Source organism: Lentinula edodes (assembly GCF_021015755.1).
Source record: "Lentinula edodes strain Le(Bin) 0899 ss11 chromosome Unknown C8R40scaffold_29, whole genome shotgun sequence".
NCBI lineage: Eukaryota > Fungi > Basidiomycota > Agaricomycetes > Agaricales > Omphalotaceae > Lentinula > Lentinula edodes.
Genome location: NW_025764335.1, coordinates 375,155 through 395,148, shown reverse-complemented (window position 1 = coordinate 395,148; position 19,994 = coordinate 375,155). Strand labels below are relative to the sequence as shown.

Below are 19,994 nucleotides of genomic sequence, written 5' to 3'. Positions count from 1 at the left end.
CATGTGTTTTTTGAAACTTGTTCCATTTTCTTTGTTGACTCCTTTCTTTTTGTCCGCCATGTCGCGGCCTGTGTTCACTTTCAGTGACTCTCCTTTTCAACCCCCTCAGCTTCCCATCAATGCTCTACCAAATACACCAAATACTGGTACAGTACGATTCAACACTGCTTTGCCATATGTGTTGCCTCAGCCTCCCATCTCAAACCCTGGTTCACGTCTTCAGACTTATTCTGACTCAAGCCTTGATTATCATGGCACATCAGAAATGCAGACTCCTGGGGTAGAACATGGTAGCTGCGCTTTTTTACCCTCTTTATGGTGCTCAAAAAAATTCACAGGAACATGGGAGGATGAATGTGATGAGCTTAATGAGGACAATATGAGCTACTCCACTGCAATAGGCCCTGATGAGAATAATTCCAACATAAGTCTGACCCCCCAAAAACGTTCAGAAGGAGAGACCACAGATCTCATGAGCTGGGTGGATGGCATCCAATCTCACTATTCTCTAACCCCAATGCAAGTTCGAGAGCTCAAAGGAATGGTTGCAGTATGAATTTTTGTTGAATGCCCTTACAGTGCTGATTGTTGTCTAGATTGCTGGCTGGGTAGAGACGGGACAACTCAAGATAAACTGTCTGCAATATGCAGCAACCTGCCATATCGAAAACAAGTTCGAAGCGCAGCATACAGATTCAACTTCAGTCAAAGAAGTTGTCAACGGAGCTCTGAAGCAAATCAACAAAGGGTATGAGGTTCCCAGACATGTCAAGGTATTTGTTGTTCAACAGCAATTCATTAACATTGTATCCACTGATACCCACCTACAGGCAATCATTCGATCCATTGCATGGGATGAATGTGCAAAGCCTACATGCCTGAGTTACAGCGACATCATTCCTGCAGTATGGGTAGGTCAACGATGTTTCTATGAGCCATCAGTTTCAACTCTCCTTATGTTAGGAACATTGCAAGACTGAAGCAGGGCAGCATGAATTTACAGACATATTGGCAAAAACAGGATCGGCCACTGCATTAAAAAAAGAAGTGGAGTCTCTTACAGGAAAAATGCTCCAACAATTCCGAGATGATGCAAGTTTTTGTGATGTCAATATGTTGTTGTATTTGCTAACACATGCTTAAATCTTTGGAACCATTGTTGACGAAACTGGAAAAAGGGGGCTCTCAACGCTGGAGCAGGCAACCATCACCTTGGTTCAAAAATATGTCCAAGGAGGCTTGGGATCGAGTAATGGGCATCTGTACAAGTTCCGATTTGCTATCCTGGTGAGTTCCCAAGCTCATACTCATGTTCTTGCTAATCATAAGTTTTTCAGTGTCGATTTTTACATGAACGGTGTTGTGAGGAGGATGGTCCAATTCTCAAGAAGCAGAAAAACCTCGCAGATAAACAAGCAAAGGAGGCTTCATTTTGGGGCCGCGTGGATGCATTCCTTGACGGACTCAAATGTGAATTCAAAAGTAATGACCTCCGGACAGATAAGTGGATGGCGTGAGTGCTTTGAATTGTGTCTTGCCATTTTATTAATCGTGCTTTGACAGATACCTTGTCGAAACTATAGAAGAAGATTGGAAACGATTCAGAAACTCGTCATGAGCTTTACCACCCCTTCCCCTTTCCATTGATTGATTGGAGAGCCATTCACCTTCACGCAATGGTGAACCACCCTCGCCGGAAAACTCGACCTCATTGCTACAAAGCAACTTTCGGGAGCCATTACAGACTCTAGCAAACAAGGTCAGCAAACGCAAGCGAGGAGCCATTGAGAAGAATGATTATCTGGCATTCTGATGCCCACATATAGACCCATATAGATATGTTTTGTTCATTTGTAGTCTGATAACCTTTCAATGCAATCGTTCCATCTTTTTGTGCTATATTGTATACACCAGAAAGCCGGGAAGCTTCGGAATTTTTGGGATTTATAGGAAATGACGTGAATCTGCAGTCTATGTTACTTCTATATACTGCATACAATCTATCTGAGTTGCATAGAAGGAATTCATTGGCAGTCTATCAAATGAGTATCTTTCTGAGTATCATCTTTAGATAAGTTTGTGCAAGGATGGCTTTGATCTATTCAACCGAAAGTCTGTGAATCAAAATTCCAGATATTGTCAAGCCCATGCCTCGGGCCTCCATTCCGCCGCTCGGTACTCCGAAGATCCACTCGTTATTGTAATCTCTTCTTATTGTTCTTTCTCGCTACACATACTCTTTCGTTCTAGTCTCTCCTTATTGTCTTTTACTCTACCCTGCAGGTACTACTCGTATAGCTCCTAGTAGTTAGTCTGGCGTTCCGCACTGCTGTGCCGTTCCGTAGATATAAATACTGCCTGTACGCTACTATAGTTCCTCAGTTTAATTATCAACTTAGATCAACTTAGATCTCCCTTCTCAACCTAGCTCTTCTCTAAGTCTTCAGGCTCAACGCCTCGAAGTATGTCCTACTTGACCTTAGGACTTGAACGTCCTCTGGCCCGCTCCTCGTCATCGGCGATACCGCCGCTCCGACTTGGCTGCTACTTAGCTCCTCTCTCTATACTCTCGATCTCCGGGGACTAACGGCGTAACGGCGGTGTTGTTAATAACTTCACTACTGTCCCACTCGTCTTCCGCACTTAGACACCTTGTGGCCTTGGCACGGTTACACAGTGTACATGATCTTAACAGATATCATCAAAAGATGAAATTCTGCCGCACCTGTGTAATGTATGTAGATGTATGTAGAAAGTGTTCTATCACTACAGTATGCTTGTCATGAAGTCTCATGATGCACCCTTTGATGCGCCATCAGCGGTGTGTTCCCATCAATCTCTTTTCACATGTTTATTGTACTTTATTACACAATCATCCCACTAGTTCCATTTGTTTCCATACACTTCCATACAAATCATCCTTATTCATTGATTAGTTCATTATGATTCACTATCGGCTCATTATTACTCGTATATATTGATTCCTCACTCTTGTTCTATATCGCATTGTTATTTACAATCGCTTACTCATTAGACAAGAGTAGTATATAAAGGACAGTAAACAGATCCTAGTTCCCCATCTCGACCTCTTGGTCATTGGGCAACTAGGCAAGTACTTGTATCCTTTTAGATACTACCTATCTAACTTGGTCATTGGGCAACTAGATTCCCTTTTGATTACTGGTGTGATTGGCCTCTGCTGCTATCCCACTGTTGTTCGGGATCATCATTTCTTTCATCTGTGCTTTGTGCTTGTATCTGTACCTCTTCGCTCTGCCACCATTGCTCCTTGGCATATTCGGACTTCCCGCCTCCCGCTTCCTGCCTCGTCGCGACATTAGGTCGAGATCTTCTACTTGTGCCATCAGCTTGGTGAGCTGATCTTACAAGGCATCCACCATGTCTACCTTTGGAGTCAACGTTGATTGCTCCAACCACTTCCACGCACTTGATTCTGTAACTAACACCACTTGGTACTGGGACGCTGAAGAAGAAGAGTGGGAACCCTGCTCCAGACAACCGTGCCCTAATCGATACAAAAACACATTTGACGCAAGTCCAACTGACCGTTACCAACCCATCCACAGACCAGCACCACCTGCCAGGGTAGGATGAATCAGTACTCCTACTACTTCCACTCCTGCACCCCCACTAGCACCTGTGGAACCATTAGCTCCTGCTGTCACTGAGACCACAGCCGACCCTGATATCAAAATACAATCAATCCCTGAAGAAGACATATCCTCAGCACAGGACGTTCGAGATGCTCTTACAAAGCTTGCAAAAAACCAGTCTAAACTTCAAGATGTGGTCTCTGAGCTAGTAAGCGGCCTCAGCACTACCAAAAGTGTTGGTAAGCCACAGAACTACAATAGAAAGCGAGAAGAAGATGCCCGATGCTTCCTAGCTGCCTTTGAGCTGTGGGCCAACTCTATCCCTGCTCTCTCCACAGATCGTAGAAAGAAAATCACATCTGCCATTACATACCTTGAGGGGGATGCAGCTATCTGGGCCACTCCTATTTCCGAGACAATTAACAGATCAAGTATAACTGGCTCAGGAGTAACCTTCACATACGATACATGGGAAGAATTTGTTACAGCTTTCAAAACACATTTTGAAACCACAGATGCCGTGGCTGATGCCAAGCAGCTCCTTAAATGGCTCTACCAGAATAGGACCACAGTGGGAACCTATGCCTCTACCTTCCAACAGTACGCGGACCGCACTGGCTACTCAAACAAAGACTTGCAAGATCGGTTTTACGATCACCTTGCACATTGTGTAAAAGATGGTCTTGGGTTCACAACCCGCCTTACTGGCTCCCTTTAGGAACTGATTGAAGCAGCCATCGACGTAGACAACCGACAAATTACTTGAGCATGGGAACAAGGAAAGAAACTGGTCGACAATGGAATCCTGACCAACTTTAGACCCTCCACTGTTGCAACCCCATTCACTGCGCCTACTCAAGACCCAAATGCTATGGACATTGATGCCACCACCACTCGATCTCCTGATGCCTTTCATTGCTTCATGATAGGCCAATGCTATGGATGTGGATCTAAGGAATATCGCAAGGCTGATGGCCACCATGAGCGGGACATCTGCCAACACTGCGGCCTCAATGGCCATGTAGAGGCTGTGTGCCGTCATAAGTTCTTAGGACTCCCTGGACGGAAGGCTACTACCATTAGTGCTACCAGCATTCCGGATACAACTCAGTCTGCCGCTCCGGGTACCATCATTGCTGCTACACCAGATCTTGCCGCGCTACTAAAGGAACTTGCAGCCAACCAGCAAGTTCTTGCTGGGCAAATTGCCGAATTACACAAGAATTTTTAAATTGGGAACCCGCCACCACTGCAGCATTGTTCCCCAAGTCGTACTCAAGGTCTCCATCGTCTGTATATGCCTCTATCACCTCCTGTACTATTCGCGCACTAGAATTCAATGATATATCCCATTTCCGTGTGCCCATAGAGCTTAAAGGACAATTCCGGAGTACAACAAGTGCAGCCATGATTGATTCCGGTGCCACCGGTCTCTTCCTACACCAAAAATTTGTTTACAAGCATCATATCTATGTTCGATCACTACCCCACCCCATCAAACTTTACAATATTGATGGTACCGCTAATTTAGCAGGGTGGATCACTCATTCTGCTCAACTTCTGGCCAGGGTGGACCAAAATCAACCCCAGATCTTGGAACTTCTAGTTACAAACATTGGATCTGAAGACGTAATTTTAGGGCTTCCTTGGTTGCGTAAGGTCAACCCTGACATCAACTGGTGCAATGGGCAGATCCAGATCCCTGCAAAGCCAAAGGTTCAGCATTATGTAGCTATTGAGGAGATCCCAGAGCCCAAAGAACCTAATGTGGGAGGAAATACAGAACAAATCCTAGAACCTAACAGACCAGAATCAAGCGGCCTCCCTCACCCTGTTCCAAGAAATGAGCCGGGTCTGGAGACAACTGAAACTGGCACATCCTTGGGAGATGAGCTAGTCTTTGAGGAATCAGGAAGTCCACTGTATCGCCTGACTGGCAATCGCAAACAACGTCGTACTTGGCTCCATGCTGGGTTTATCCAAGAGGTAACAGAAGAGCTATGGTGCGCTGCTGGCTACACCTATTCGCAACAGCTTGCCGAAGCAGCAAATAAAGATAAGCCCCAGAAAACATTTGAAGAGATGGTGCCTGAGCCATATCAATGTCATGCAAAAGTATTTTCTGAGAAAGAATCTGAACGACTACCTGAACACAAACCCTGGGATCACGCTATTGACCTAAAACCCGACGCCCCCAAAACTCTACGCACCAAAATCTACCCAATATCAGTAAATGAGCAGAAAGAACTAGATCGATTCCTGGAAGATAATTTCTGGAAAGGATATATCCAACCGTCCAAATCACCGCTGACACGCCTAAATTTTGGCTAGACGTCTATGCTGTGAATTGTGACATTTTCACATATAGATTTGTATCAAGAGGACTGTAATTGAGACCCAGATTGACAGTCAAAGTCGATACTGAATCAGTCTAATAAGTTGAAGGGACCATATACCCATACTACTACAAGTTGGTCAGTTTACCCATCCCCGATACTACCTACGGATAGCAGTCTACCTGTTCGTCAAGCAGGAGTATACCAGACTCGGACTACATCCGAAGGATGACCATTCACGTATGACATACCAAGGGTATTCTTTTTGGACCTTACACTGGCAGGAGTTTGGAAGAACTTACTCAAGTGACCATGAACCGAGGATTGACTCGAAATGACTTTCTAGAACTCAGGAATTATCAAATACTCCTTCTAGAACGAGATCATGCATTAATCTAAAAGACTGCGATTTAGTCTAATAGACCAATCAAGTTGCATGGTTGAGTAAAATGACTAGAAGAACGATCGAAGTACTGCGAGGCTCCGAAGACATATCAAATGAATGTCAAAGAGTCTTGACGTAGAAAATATTGAAGAATACAATTAAATGAATACTATGCGTAACTCCCTTGATAGAGTATAGGCACAATGGGTGTCTATTGAAAGAGAGAAGCAATTAGTTTAATCCAGATGAATCAGATTAATAGGATTAGAATCGAGGAGAGCTGATTTGCCTCCGGACGAGGTGACAAACAATTGAAGTAAGTGTTGAACAGCAATGACAGTTAAACACTATTCGAGTCATTCTCTAAAAGCAATTAAATTAAATGAATAGTGAAGTACCTACCTATGTTTGGGGGTATACTAGAATCTTGGAACCAATATGGACCAAATAAGGACATGTAGATTCAAATTAAATGGTATCTGACTGAGTGTAGAAGTTTCCTTGCGGTTCCGAACGTTTATTGTATTAAATTAATTGTACTATGCGACTCTATATTCTGTATGTATAAATAGCGATCTGATGTATCTGGAATACAAGTGATTTTGGGACGACGTTGCAGTGCTAATCCATAAAAAGGAAAGACACACTCCCGCCAGACTGAAACCTCTTCGCTAGCAGCCATTCGGGCCCGGCACTTGTGAGTATAGGAACGTTGTGTTCTGCTCCTTGTGACTGCGAGAAGTATATCCAGTTGTTGGATATTCTTCGAACTTAGGATCAGTCGTTGGTCTTAAGGGCAAATCACACTGTGTGGTTGTGCCAGCACATAGTTCTAGCCCTCCGTAGGGGTCTGTGTGTTTCAGTTTTAATTTACTTTGATTCAAACCCCCAATTCTTGATATACCCAAATCAATACAAACCACAGCACAAATCGTGTTGAATCTACCTTGATCAAAGGAATATATCAAATCCTTAGAACAATTCAAATTGATTGATCAAAGCTTCTTACTTAGCTCTCAAAGCTTTGCGGAACCTTTGCCAACGCTACCCCTTGCTATTAAATAAATTTGATAGCAGTGAACTCGCATATTGTGTATTAGATTGGTTGGTTGGAGTGCACATTAGATTCCTTCCTTTCTCTTTCACACAAAAACGAGGCAAGCTCGTTACCGCTTTCCTCACCTGCCTTTTTTGTAAAGAAAAATGATGGCAAACTACGATTCATACAGGACTATCGATGTCTGAATGAATACACTGTCAAGAATTGCTATCCTCTCCCTTTGGTTGCTGACATCATCAATTGTCTATGACAAGCCAAATACTTCACCAAGTTTGACGTACAATGGGGTTACAATAACATCCGGATCAAGGAAGGCCATGAGTGGAAAGCAGGTTTCTCCACTAACCGGGGACTCTTTGAACCACTGGTCACGTACTTTGGCCTCATGTCATATGCATGCAATTCACCCAATATGCTTCCCGGCCTGGCCCGGAGCGGCCGGACTTCGGAGTAATGACCTTGTGACTTATTTATTATTCCGAGCTTTCATCGAGGTCTTATGACTACTGTATTTGGGATGTATATAAGCTAGAATACTTTGTACATTGTAGTCAAGCTTGAAATCAAGTGTACCACCTTATTCCAGTCTTTAATATCTTCTTTACCCTTTGCTTCCGGACTCCCGGATCATCAGGAACCCCATTTAGGCTGCTCATCCCAATCTTGCACTCTTGCCATAATTCCCGGGAACACCAACAGTGTATGAAGGGTGTTGCTAATAGCTTCACTGACGTCCCACTCCCAGTGTGTACTACAGGCCAGTACTCGGCTCCGGACCTCGGAGTTATCCCGGGCCATTTCCGGCCTATATCCGACCTCAGAACCTCTATAGTTACTGACCTGTAGGCACGGTCTTGTCAGTATTTCAAGCTTACACTTCATTACACTGTTCCTTCACCAAAATACCCGTTCATTATGTCTTTTGGCTCTGATCCTGAATCCTTCCTCGAGTATGCCTTATCGTTACCTGATCCGATTGGCCCGGACCCGGAAACTTCGGATTCGTCGGACCAATCTAGCCCATCTGACCACAATTCTGAACAAGAATCAGTGCAGTCCGGTACTAATTCCGATCCTGACCAGTCAAGTTATGACTCGGAATTTCCTGGCCCATTTGACTATGATTATCTTCATGAATCCTCTGACTTCGACTTGGATCACCCCGGCCCTTATGATCTCCATTACCTACATTCCTATCCTTTATCCTCAGCCTCAGACTCGGTTGAGTCTTTCCACTCGTTTGCCTCTGATAACTCCGAAGCACCGGAACTCCGGCCCGGTGATGACGGATCTGGTCATCCTCACCTCGGACCCGATGGCAGGCTTTTGGACTCTGAGAGGGAAAGGCGCAGGGTGCTTGGGTTGTGCTTTTATTGTGGAGGAGAACATATGAAGGTAGATTGTCTCAAACTGCAGGCCCGTACAGGACAGAACTACGATGCAGATAACTCTGAATCAGATGTTCCGGGCTCCGATGACGGTTCCGAGTAATTCCTAATTTTTTCTACATTTTAATTCCGAATTTTCCGACCATTCCCAAGTCTTAAACCGAGTTTTCCTTTCCTTTCATGATTTTCACTTATTTGACCTTACAAATTCCTTTCTTTCCGAACTTCGGCCCAATTTTTATGCCTTTCATGATTATTGATTGTTTGACATTATGATTTACTTCATTTCACTGCGGGGATCGATGTATTTCCTTGCCGTGGAAAGGCTGAAAATATAGGGAGGTTTGGTACATAAACCGCTCGATTTCAGAGTGGGAGAATGTTAAAATTTTTCTTCCATAAATAGAAGCACCTTATAGAGTTAATATTGAGTGATTAGCAACAATATTCTACAATGAACCTCTTGAAGGAAATTAACTCAAAATTTGTGCCGATTATTCAGACTTTAGCGGCCCCGTTTAATTGAATGTCATTTCATGGACTAGGGCAATCCTTGTCCCACTCCTTCTGACGACGAACAAAATTGTTTGACATTCCTATTTTCCACCCATCACTATCAACGTAGGCGTATAGATATCCCTCGCCATCCGCATCTGAAATCCCCCGCATCTCTCGCAAGCCAAAGCGCCGTTGTAGGTTTTCGAAAGATCGACGCATGGATACCGAGGAGGCAAAGAAAGAGAGGCGTCGATGCTAAGGTCTGCGGAGGGAAAGGGCGGTAGGTAGACGCGTTGAGATGAGCAGCAAAGCGAGGCGCAGAGAAGTCGGCTGAAACAGGCCCAAGAGACGGCCATGAAGAAAAAGCGCCGTCAACGAACGGTTTGAATCCGGAAGTTGCCTCGATGATGTCCTATAGACAAGCTATAGAGCGTGTACAACGATGACGGCGTGTGCAGTAATATGAGGTGCTCTATCAAAACACAGGACAGAATTAACTTTGTGAGCAGCCAGAGAGGATGAAGGGTGAAATTGAAGAAGTGCGAGAATTGCGACCTGCAGCATAGCAGTGCCATGCCGATGGGATCAAATAAAGGCAGATTTAAAATGATATCACCAACGATCTTGTGAAGAACGTTGACTTGCGTCTGTTTAAACGTTCGAAGACTCATCGATGGGCACGAGTGATATAAGTAAGAATGAGCGTAACGTTACGTTCATGGGGAGCAGAAAACATGAGATTGAGTATACATTGATTAATGGCAAGTCAAAGCGACCTCTCCCGGCGTGAAAAAGAAAGGATATAATGGAATATCTCGGGGAGTCTGGGTGAATCGAAGATGCAGACTCGGCGGATTCTTCTGATAGCTCAATCACAGGAGTTAGATTTTCGGGAAGTTCAGTAGCGGGTACAGGTCTGGAGTTGTACAGACACGGAATCCGATAGAACCCAAGGCGACGATGGTCTAGATGATTTCTTTAGTTCTTCATGCTGCAGATCGTACGTCTCAGCAACACTCCAACACCATTAATCACTGGGCTTACCTTTGCGGCGTTCACGACATCTGCAGGTTCTGTAGCGTCTTTGTTTTTGTATGTCCCCTCCCCATCTTTGATATCTACAGTTACTGGAACAGTCTGCAACGGGAACGTCAACCGGCACTTATACGTTGGATATGATCATGCTAATAGGTGTTTGAAGGTTATTTCTAAATGCGCCTTGGAAGGGACTTCTGGTGGCTGATCAAGACCGGCGGACAGTATCGCTGTCTTGATTTCGAAGGCACAATCTCAATGTCCAGCTTTGCAGGGAATTCCTCCGTTCCTGGTACCAGCTTGTTGACAGACCATCCTGCGGGGGATGCAGGAGACTCTTTGATGGGATAATCTAGGCCTGAAGTTATTGGGCTGCAGAGATAGTGGGGCTTCCTTGTACAGATGGATGCTGTGGGGAATGTACTCGAAGACTTTCTCTTTTGAGGTAGGTATTAATTTGTTCAATCTAGATGGGCATAAGCCCTTGGTCTAGAGATGTAGTCTTGGCAGTTCGACGCGGATTGTTCATCATCGACCTGGAAGCACCATTCAAAGTTCCGTGTTTCCTTCCTCAGGGCGGAACTTGGGATGTGGCTGACGTGCAGTGGAACTGTTGCTGATAATTCTGCTAGATTGATATGGAATCTGTACATGTCCAGAAAGACATCCAAATAACATATCCTTCATTCTCACTACCGAGCCATTACCGATATCAACTGGCACACGACTGAGAGGGACACAGTCATGAGTACTGGGATAGATTCCTGAATATGGGCCTGGGACATGCGTGAACCTCCGTAAATCAATTTTTGGTTTGGGTGCGTTCAGCTCACCTGGGACCCTGATCAATTGGAACTGCCAAAACTCTCACATCCTCGCTTCCTCGCATGCGGACAAGGTTCTCATCTGGGACCGAAGGAAAGGCAGTCTGCCTGTTGCGACAATTGATGCGCACTCATCGCAGTTTTTATGGCATCGATTGGTCGCAGACCAAACCAACGGAAATCGTAACGTGCTCGTTAGACAAAACCATCAAAGTCTGGGACTCAAAAACGATGACTTTGAGAACCAGGATTAAGACCGGGTGCCCTGTTTGGCGTGCACACGGTCTTCCATTCGGTCGTGGTGTCCTTAGTCTCGCACAACGCGGCGAAACTGCCTTGGAGATGTTCTCTCGAGAACCAAGGATTAGGCCCTGGTACCTCACGAGTTCCGGTAGATAGTTTCCAAGGGCATTCTGATGTCGTTAAGGAATTTGTCTGGAGGAAAGGTGCTAATGATACTGTTTTTCAACTCATCACTTGGTCCAAGGAGCGTACTTTGGATTCTGGCCCGTGGACTCCGATATGATGCGGGTTTGTTCCAATCGACAATCGCAAGATGAACGAATAGCTGATAGGACGTTGTACAGAAAGTAGGTTATTCACGGTCTGGCAGCAATGATTCCCAACATCAGTAGCAACCAGCTACTTCCGCCACTACGGAATCTGCTCCCCGTACAAAATCATTCCGCAACGCAACGTTCTCCGACTCCAATCCAAACACAGACAGCGAGAACAACGACTCCCACACAGTCAACATGGAGTATACTCCCTTGATGAAAGATCGTGCATGAGCCCAAATAACGCACGTCATGACAAATTTACTGACTTTCCCTCGACATCGCGGTAGACGGCAGCCTAATTCGTTCCGGAGCTCAACAGGATTGAATGATTTTGGGGAAGAAGGCAGCTCAATGCCTTGAGTGGGGACAGGAGGTGAGAAAGGCGCTATAGATATGAGAAGCTGCTCGATTTTGGATATGTCTTCTTCCCTATTCACATCAGGACCTTGATTGCTGACACTATAAGATGGAGTCCATCGCGATTCTGGTCTTTCGACTTCATTGATGTGAATGCGGAGGTCGGAGTTATCTCTAGTGGCAATCCCAACATTGGGGGAATCGGGCATGACTTCCACCGATTTTTCGACGTCGATCTGCGCTGATTCCGAAGGTGCCGTCAGTGCTGGCAATTGGATTTCGTGACCAAGTGACGGCTTTTTCAAACCAAGGGTATTAGCAGAAAATTCATCCTGTGAGTCAGCAGTGGTCAGCAGTGTCCGTGGCTGCAGGAATCTGCGAATAGTGCTTCGGGTACAGCTGCTGGAACCGCTTCATTAGTGGGAGCGTCACTATCGTCAATGGCCTCATCTCGAGGAACTTCTGCGACTCCAAAACAGGCCGTTCTTCCATTTCAGTAGACTGATTAAGAGAAACGTCTGAGACGGCCTCTCCCGACGACATGAAGTGAATAACAGGGTCTGTCGAATGGTCCTTGACGGCTGATCCAATAAGGGATGTTGCTGGATCAGCGTTCGAAGATTCTTCCGCTAGAGGTGGCGAACAAAATGTCGTATCCAAGATGGAAAGCTCTGAGTCGAGGTTCGCGATCATACGAGTATTGACAATGGAGTTGGCCTGTATAGATAGAGAGAGAGAATTTCGCATTCAACGGAGTTTGACTCCGTGGAATTGCGTTTGAGCAGATTTCGACTTTGGCAGGACGAGTGAGATAGACAAGACAGAATGCTGTCACGTGTAATGATTTGAAAGACCCAATTAGATCAGACAGAATAGATAATTCAAGATAAGGATTGAAATATTAAAAACGTGACACTGTCACTGCCGAGCGCTTGGAGACGACTCCGAGACCGACTTAGTACTTGATCGATTTCCCGTATCTCGAGGTCATTATCGAGTACAACTCGCATATTACCTCGCCCTATTCGAAATCTTGAGCTGGACATTGGACTCCGTAGAAAGCCTGAGGTTTACGCGCGTACGTTGACGAACGCTTGGTTAACTACTCATTGAACTGAAGCCTAACCTAGCTCCCAACTACTGAATTTTCGTCATCCCTGTACACGCGATGGTCAACAATTCGAACTCACATCTGGTAGAGCACTGTTCACATGGTTACAATTCTCAATGGATGACACTTGTCCAGCCCGAAACTCCACTGTTGTCTATCCTTGATCGCAGCGTTTATAACAATCCTTTCACCGGCGCTGACGCATCGCTAAAAATGTCACATCCTGTAGTCGTGGATAATCCGGTGGAGGCGTATTCGCAGCATAAGCTAGAAACCAGGCGACAGGGCATCATGGTATGCTGATATGCTCGTCCTTTGTCAAGCACACCCCTCACTTTTTCCATCTTAAAATAAAGTAAATCTACATGGAGATAGTGTCGCCTTCAAGCACATGGTTGAGGTAGGTCATAAATCAACAATTGCGCGCAAGTTCTCTTGATCACATCTATTTAGCTATTGGAAAAGTTGGAATTCGAAGACACGTTTGACAATGAAGCTCAAGTATTCCCCAGTCCAGCTGTGAAACTTCCTTGGATTAGTCCACACACTTCCAAACTTCTCAACAATCCAAAAGCACAGACGTAATTCAACATACAATGTCATTGATCTTATGTTGTGCGGCACTCTTCCTCAGTATTACTACATAGCATTTCTGGAATATAAATTTGCAAGATTACATTCTCTTTGAATTCTTTCTTGGTTACATCGTCAGGTACAGATAAGGATTGTACCGAAAAATCAAAAAATCGAGTCGGGAATCGAAACAGTCTCCTCGTCGAGAAGCTGCCCTGTGACTATAGTACCACCTTTTTCATATACAGAAAGGTTGAACCAAAGATCGGGATAAACTCCTTGCTCGAATCGCTTGCGCTCACTGCGGATTGCATTCCTGCAGTATGTGATCATCTCTGGAGAGACAATGGGAGGGCGAGACATTTTGAAGGATATGGCGGCTGGTTTAAGAGAATTATACGGGGTAGCCTTTGCAATCCAAGAGTCAGTATCAATTCCCTCTTCCTTCAAGACCTCTGGTAGACCTTCCTCTCTCTCAGAAGGAGCTAATGAAGAATGACACTTAAGCAACTGTATTTGAAGCCATAGAACGAGACTCACGGATAAATTTGAATACTTCATAATACCTTTGGAGGTGATCGATTACATCCTCGTCGCTGGTGGGGTTGTCGAGGTCAAAATAGCAAGGCGACTCCACGAGTGCCCCTGTCCCGCCATGGATGATCATCCTCCAAATGTATTCTTCCGCAAGAAGGCTCTCGATTGCACCGAATGAGATGGAAGAGAGTCTGAAGCCAGTCGCTCGTACACCCTTGTCCTCCACAATCTTTTCCAGACCTTCGATTATCGGATGTAAGAATATTTCCTTGCCATATGCAAGCCTTTCCTGGTAGTGCTCGTTTCCTCTGGGAAGCGAGGAAGGAAAAGATCAGCAAAGCGATCCTCCCACTCTGAAGAAACGATTCGGAGACGCGTCAGAAACGCTTGACGCCTCAGATGGCCGTTCATTGTCAACTGAGCAATCAATTTCTGGAAAGATATAGGGCATAATTTGATTAAAATTTATCACTATTTATCGCTTTTCTTTCGCAAAGATATATATCAAGCCAGACTGAACAGGATTTTCTACACGAACTGCCCAAAACGTCTCGTCAAGCCCAAGAATGAGCCGTTCAGTGTATCCATGTCCGAAACAAAATGAAAGTACTCCAGGGCTTGGTAAGCTTGCCAGCGTCTTTGATTATCATCGACCTTTCCCTCTCTTGAACTGTCCGCCGGAGTTTTGAATAACGTTCCAAGGTGGCAATGTCTCCATAAGCACTGTTACGATATCATTAATATTCATGTCTATCGAATGTCATCGGATGTACCCATCTTTTGAACATGCGAGGACATGGCCTCATTAAAAAAGCTATCTCCTCCATAGGTATGTTCGCCGTGTAAGCAGAGAGCTCCTCCATCAGAGATATGTTCCAACTCCCTAAAGCAAAGTGCAGAATTTGTCTGGAGTGACTGTGGAAGAATTTCCTAATTCAAGCAAAATGAATCCCATGAAATAGAATACGAGTTGGCCAAGGTTACCCGAATTCTGGTCGCATGGCAGCAATTGCCTGGTATACTTCATACTTTTCTGCCGCTTCGGCCACGCTCAATAGTGAGAAGAAATCGATGTGCTCCAGGGTAGGTCCATGATGGTCAGTGTCTGCTGCGACGTATTGAAATAGAACCTTCAGGACATCAGAAGGTTCGGAAAGCTGCACGTCCGCTTCGCTGGAAAGAATAGCAGGGGGAAATCCACCAGCAGCAACATCGAGTTGCTCTTTGAGCATGATGAACTTCCTGTTATCGATTGATCGAAATACTACAGTGTTAGAACAGACTGCGTACGTAGTCAGATTTTCCGCAAATCAAGGATTAAAGACTATCAGTACCGTCTGCGCCTGTTTTTGCCTGTATGATTTCAGTGGGTTTGGCATCCATTGCGATTGCGCTCGTAGGTACACTAGATATTCGTGAATCGTGAGTACCAAACATTACAGAGTGTACTCACCTGGATAAGATCATACACCAAAGTTATCTATCTTCTTCCGTCTCCGTAAGGTCGTGCTAGTAAATGACTCTATAAAAAAGGTAATGAGTTGCGATTGCGATTGGGAATGACGACTGGAGGAATGAAGCACTACAGGGCGTCAAACATACCCTACGGTAACGAACCTAGCCGATGTCACTCAGCTCATTTAGTACATATATCAAAATTCTGATCCCATGTATTCTCGTTCTAGTTAAGGACTATGTTGGGCCTATGCCGATCCAATTCACTCCACTGCTTCCGTTCAAGGCACGGCGCCAGACCGATGCTTTCATTCATTCTGCCATTGCGCCAGTTATATCTAACGCTATACGATACAATACAATCTATCTTGTGCTTACGCCAGGAAATTTCCTCTGTTCCAAAGTTCTTTGAGGGAGATCATCAGATAAAATTTGAGGTTCTGAAAATTCATACACACCTGGCAAGATCGGCAGGGAAAACTAATTTCTTAGGTGCACAAGGGCGGACCATCTCATTGACAAATCCCGTCCCACCTTTTGCCCATCCAGGCTCCTGCTTCTCGAGCCATTCTGCATCGTAGAAGTTAGCAGGGAGCCCAACAATGTATCTGCTCTTCGAACTCTTGTCATTATTATCCACACGGAGACGGGGTGCAGCGCCTCGCGTGAAACCAAACTGGGGTCCTTCAAGAGAGGTCCGACCCTCGAGATGACAATAGTCCAAAAGCCTGACCCAATTCTTGAGCTGCTGACTTCGCCAACATGGCTCCTTGATGTTGTAGCACATAGTCGCTTCATCCATGTCAGGTTCCTCTTCATCAGAAGACATCCCTGCAACCCCTAGTTCATCGAAGTCGTCAAGATAGGGTTCGAGTGCTGGAACTGCAAGTATCACGTTCCTTTGTCGTTGGAACAACTATGCAGAAGAAATCTCGTATCAGCATTGATTGTAAGTCGTTGAGTAAAAGCTCACAGTGTTTTTCCTTTGCCATCTCTTTGCAAATATGGCATGTGGTATCTTCTTATCCTCTACCATTTTCTGTTTTTCCAACCAGATTCCACGAAGTGTTTTCAATCGTATGAAGAAAGCCTCACGCAAGATATCGCAAGCTTTGATGTTGGGTATGGTGATTAGCCTCTTCTTCACGAGGATATCTACGAAAACATATGATGCGCCTTTGTTCCACGCTGATTTAGAAACACCTGCAATCCAATATCGGAAATTGTCAACAGTGCACGGGCGTGCAAGTGGATCCGTCTTGAATTTTTCAGCAAATTGCTTGGCTTCTTCATCGGAAACCTCATTTTTGTAGAGGTCTTTCCCCTGCATCACTTCGTTGAACCATTGACGAATGGTCTCCTGCCAAAGAACTCATCATGTTCGTTGAAGACAGGCCATAACTGTACACATGCACCTTGTTTTTAAGCTCTTGCTGTGGCCGATGCTTTATGGCTCCTGAACGAGGACTTGCTTTCTTTTTTGTGGCATAACTGAAAGGAGTTTCCTGGGTCGAATCTCCCGAGCCATCAGTGTCAGCATGATTGTCATCCGGCTTGCTTTTTTCATTTGTTGTGGTGCCACTGTCACCCTGACGGCGCTCCTCTTTGTCGATGTCCATATCCTCCTGCCGCTGTTTGCCCTTGTTCTTGACTGATTGAATATCCAATGCCTCCAGAACGCGATCCAATATGGTCGAATTATGCTGAACGCTATCAGTCAACTTATCGATTTTCGCATCTTGCTTTTTGACGACTTCAGCATTTGATGTCCGTATACCATCGTAAAGCGTATGCATCATCTTTGTTTGATGTTCAAGCAGTGTTTTCAACTGATGGAGGGTTTAGAATATCTGGGAACAGGGAGCACGATATACTTACCATGTCTTCGCCGTTCTCTTGATCTTGGTTGAAGATGGGTTGAGAAGACACTGCACGTCTTTTCCTTTTGAAAGGTGGATGCTGACAAATTTTAATATACTGCGTCCAATACATTCACTCAGTGTTAACATTACACACCTGTAGTGATACGTCGCTTCCAAATTGTGCGGCCGTTGGGGTGGCATCCGGATCAGCCATTGTGGCATCTCAGTTGCCTGGCGTTTGGGGAGGGTTTGGAGTGGGAGGGTTGGGAGGGTTGGGAGTAGGAGGCTGCCATTGTATCGTTGAAGCACTTTGTGAAACCCGCACCGTGAATGGACTTTGCGGGATCTGTACTGTGAACTGCGGCTCCTGAGGTATAGATTGCGAAGGAGCGTGCGTCAAAATCTGGGATGGAATCTGCAATGGATCCTGGGATGCTGTACTTAGGCCAGGTTCCATATTCTCATCCAAAATTTGGATGTCCATAGCAGAAGATTCGGAGTCACTGGTATCCTCAGCATTGCCATGTACGCCACGTACGACAGGAAGTAGCATTTTGTGACAAAGGGCGACAAAGAGTCAGATTCTCAGCCGTGGTTCAAATAATCATGTAGCCTTATCGGTGGATCAGTTGGGGTTCATTTAGCCGACGCGTATGTCGTCAAATTGATGGAAGTACATAGAACTGTTAGCAATCACCACAAGGTGTCAGTATGAAAGATGTCAATTATATTCGGTGTCTAGAGAGGCATACGTAGCCTTGAGTCAAGTTGATTTCTACGCGCTATCTAAACAGGCGCTATTTAGTGCGAGAGCTACTTGCTAGAAGTATTACTTCTGCACGGCATTAATGGAATAATGGTTTCAATCAGAGTAGTCTAAAGGAGTTCTAAGTGGACGAACAAGAGGAACAACAGCGCAAAACTTACTTGACGCAGTAGAGTTTTCAGAGTTTCAGTGATCTTAGAAGTCTGAACAAACATAGACGGGAAAATAGAAGAAAATTGTTGGATCTTGAACACCAGAGGGTCATGATCAATCACGGAAAAATCTCGAAAGTTTATTTATGGACGTACCTGGTCTTCCAGAGAGATACCACTTGGCCTACCACTGCAAGCTATAGCTTTGACATGCGCAAGGGTGATCTGCTGGTCCACTTCGCAAATTTGGACGTAGAGATCGTCAAACGCTTGGATGAGAAGCTCACAAGTTGTGAGTGTACACGGTAGGAACATCTTGATTTTAACTAGTGGTTGTTCGACCCGAGCGATCTAATTCACGGAGGTATAAGTGAAGATGTACCATCCATGTCGAACGCCACACGTACCTCAGTCAATAACTTTCTGACCAAAGTCTTGAGTTTCAGAATTTCTTTGTAGAAGAAGCAGAAAGACGGTGGTCGTTCCTGGTGCGTCAAAGATCAAGCATGATTGGTACATGTCAATTGGATGTGCGGACATACCTCAACAAATTTATAGCTTTCAAGACCTGGGTAACGCTGCGAAAAGACACGTTTGTGCTCGTGGACTGCTGCTTGCAGCATCTTTAACAGACTTTGGAATTCTTCATCGAGTGAACAACAGTCAAGACTCGCTGTACTTGTTGGATGAAGTGTGTGGCGAGTGTCCATGTATATTGCAGAATTAAAGAAATTGGGAAGGATAGGTCTCTACCCGAATGATCCCTTTCAGTTTTTATAGCAGCTAGAGTAGTGGTAGGACGTACAAACAACAAAATCATTATGGCGAGATAAAGCAACTATCACAAACATGACATTCTAAAGGAACATTCAAGCATCAGACCAAGGCTTTTGTCGTCCATTGGGTATCTACGTTCGGTTTAGAACCGGACTAGATAGAGATAGAGAGTAAGTAGTGAATAAGTCACACATCACATGCAGTCAATAAGAAATAAATCACGCTACTTCGAACTAGTTTGAACTCTTCATGACACCGCTCGGCACTCCACAGAGTCAAACTCTGTTGGTAGTACTAGTACTCCTCTTTTTCACTCTATAGGACCATTCAACATTTCACCTATCATATCCGGGGAATTCAACATCGTTACCGATCCGTCCTTTATTCCCAATCAGGCTAAACGTAACTGGAAAAGGGGGTCAAAACAAAAGGAAAGGAAAGGTCGAGGAACAGCAGGAAACAGCCGGGGCCCGAAAGCAAGCTCTTAAGCTATATCAGGACGCTGGTCATTACCTGCACCTTACTCAAGACCATCAATGTCTCTTCCCCAGGTGCGCATTGTATCGAACGAGGCGGCTGAAATCGCTCAGTTTGTGCCACAAATCGCGTCTGCTTCAAGTGAAATAGAACACCTTCGCACCGAGATAGCTAGTTTGGCGCAACCAATTCAACAATTTAACAAGGTATAAACTCAAATCTTTTGC

The 19,994-nt window shown here is 45.0% G+C and overlaps 6 protein-coding genes across 6 annotated transcripts; 4 read left to right on the top strand and 2 right to left on the bottom strand.

Moving 5' to 3' along the window:
- Window positions 1–58: 58 nt before the first annotated feature.
- Window positions 59–1,618, top strand: C8R40DRAFT_1173264 (uncharacterized protein; the record flags this gene model as incomplete). The annotated part of the gene is made up of 8 exons (XM_046231996.1): window positions 59–290; window positions 339–550; window positions 597–773; window positions 831–911; window positions 964–1,121; window positions 1,179–1,287; window positions 1,338–1,513; window positions 1,564–1,618. The coding sequence occupies 8 exons, from the start codon at window positions 59–61 to the stop codon at window positions 1,616–1,618; spliced, it is 1,200 nt and encodes a 399-aa protein (XP_046083953.1).
- A 6,692-nt stretch (window positions 1,619–8,310) lies between these two features.
- On the top strand, window positions 8,311–8,886 carry C8R40DRAFT_1173261 (uncharacterized protein; the record flags this gene model as incomplete). The annotated part of the gene is made up of 1 exon (XM_046231995.1): window positions 8,311–8,886. The coding sequence occupies one exon, from the start codon at window positions 8,311–8,313 to the stop codon at window positions 8,884–8,886; it is 576 nt and encodes a 191-aa protein (XP_046083952.1).
- Window positions 8,887–10,786: 1,900 nt separating this feature from the next.
- On the top strand, window positions 10,787–11,666 carry C8R40DRAFT_1162031 (uncharacterized protein; the record flags this gene model as incomplete). Its single annotated transcript, XM_046230202.1, is given in 5 exon segments — window positions 10,787–10,928; window positions 11,017–11,057; window positions 11,077–11,250; window positions 11,306–11,514; window positions 11,540–11,666. 5 exon segments carry the CDS (start codon window positions 10,787–10,789, stop codon window positions 11,664–11,666), a joined length of 693 nt encoding a protein of 230 aa, XP_046083951.1.
- A 1,559-nt stretch (window positions 11,667–13,225) lies between these two features.
- Window positions 13,226–13,753, top strand: C8R40DRAFT_1173259 (uncharacterized protein; the record flags this gene model as incomplete). The annotated part of the gene is made up of 2 exons (XM_046231994.1): window positions 13,226–13,462; window positions 13,622–13,753. 2 exons carry the CDS (start codon window positions 13,226–13,228, stop codon window positions 13,751–13,753), a joined length of 369 nt encoding a protein of 122 aa, XP_046083950.1.
- Window positions 13,754–13,906: 153 nt separating this feature from the next.
- C8R40DRAFT_1071489 (uncharacterized protein) lies at window positions 13,907–17,809 on the bottom strand (the record flags this gene model as incomplete). The annotated part of the gene is made up of 13 exons (XM_046226340.1): window positions 13,907–14,226; window positions 14,282–14,586; window positions 14,817–15,001; window positions 15,052–15,208; window positions 15,263–15,560; window positions 15,613–15,683; window positions 15,881–15,895; window positions 16,192–16,649; window positions 16,707–16,888; window positions 16,937–17,093; window positions 17,149–17,532; window positions 17,612–17,692; window positions 17,750–17,809. The coding sequence occupies 13 exons, from the start codon at window positions 17,807–17,809 to the stop codon at window positions 13,907–13,909; spliced, it is 2,673 nt and encodes an 890-aa protein (XP_046083949.1).
- A 652-nt stretch (window positions 17,810–18,461) lies between these two features.
- Window positions 18,462–19,223, bottom strand: C8R40DRAFT_1071488 (uncharacterized protein; the record flags this gene model as incomplete). Its single annotated transcript, XM_046226339.1, has 5 exons — window positions 18,462–18,482; window positions 18,523–18,606; window positions 18,670–18,864; window positions 18,921–18,998; window positions 19,056–19,223. The coding sequence occupies 5 exons, from the start codon at window positions 19,221–19,223 to the stop codon at window positions 18,462–18,464; spliced, it is 546 nt and encodes a 181-aa protein (XP_046083948.1).
- Between the last annotated feature and the right edge of the window lie 771 nt (window positions 19,224–19,994).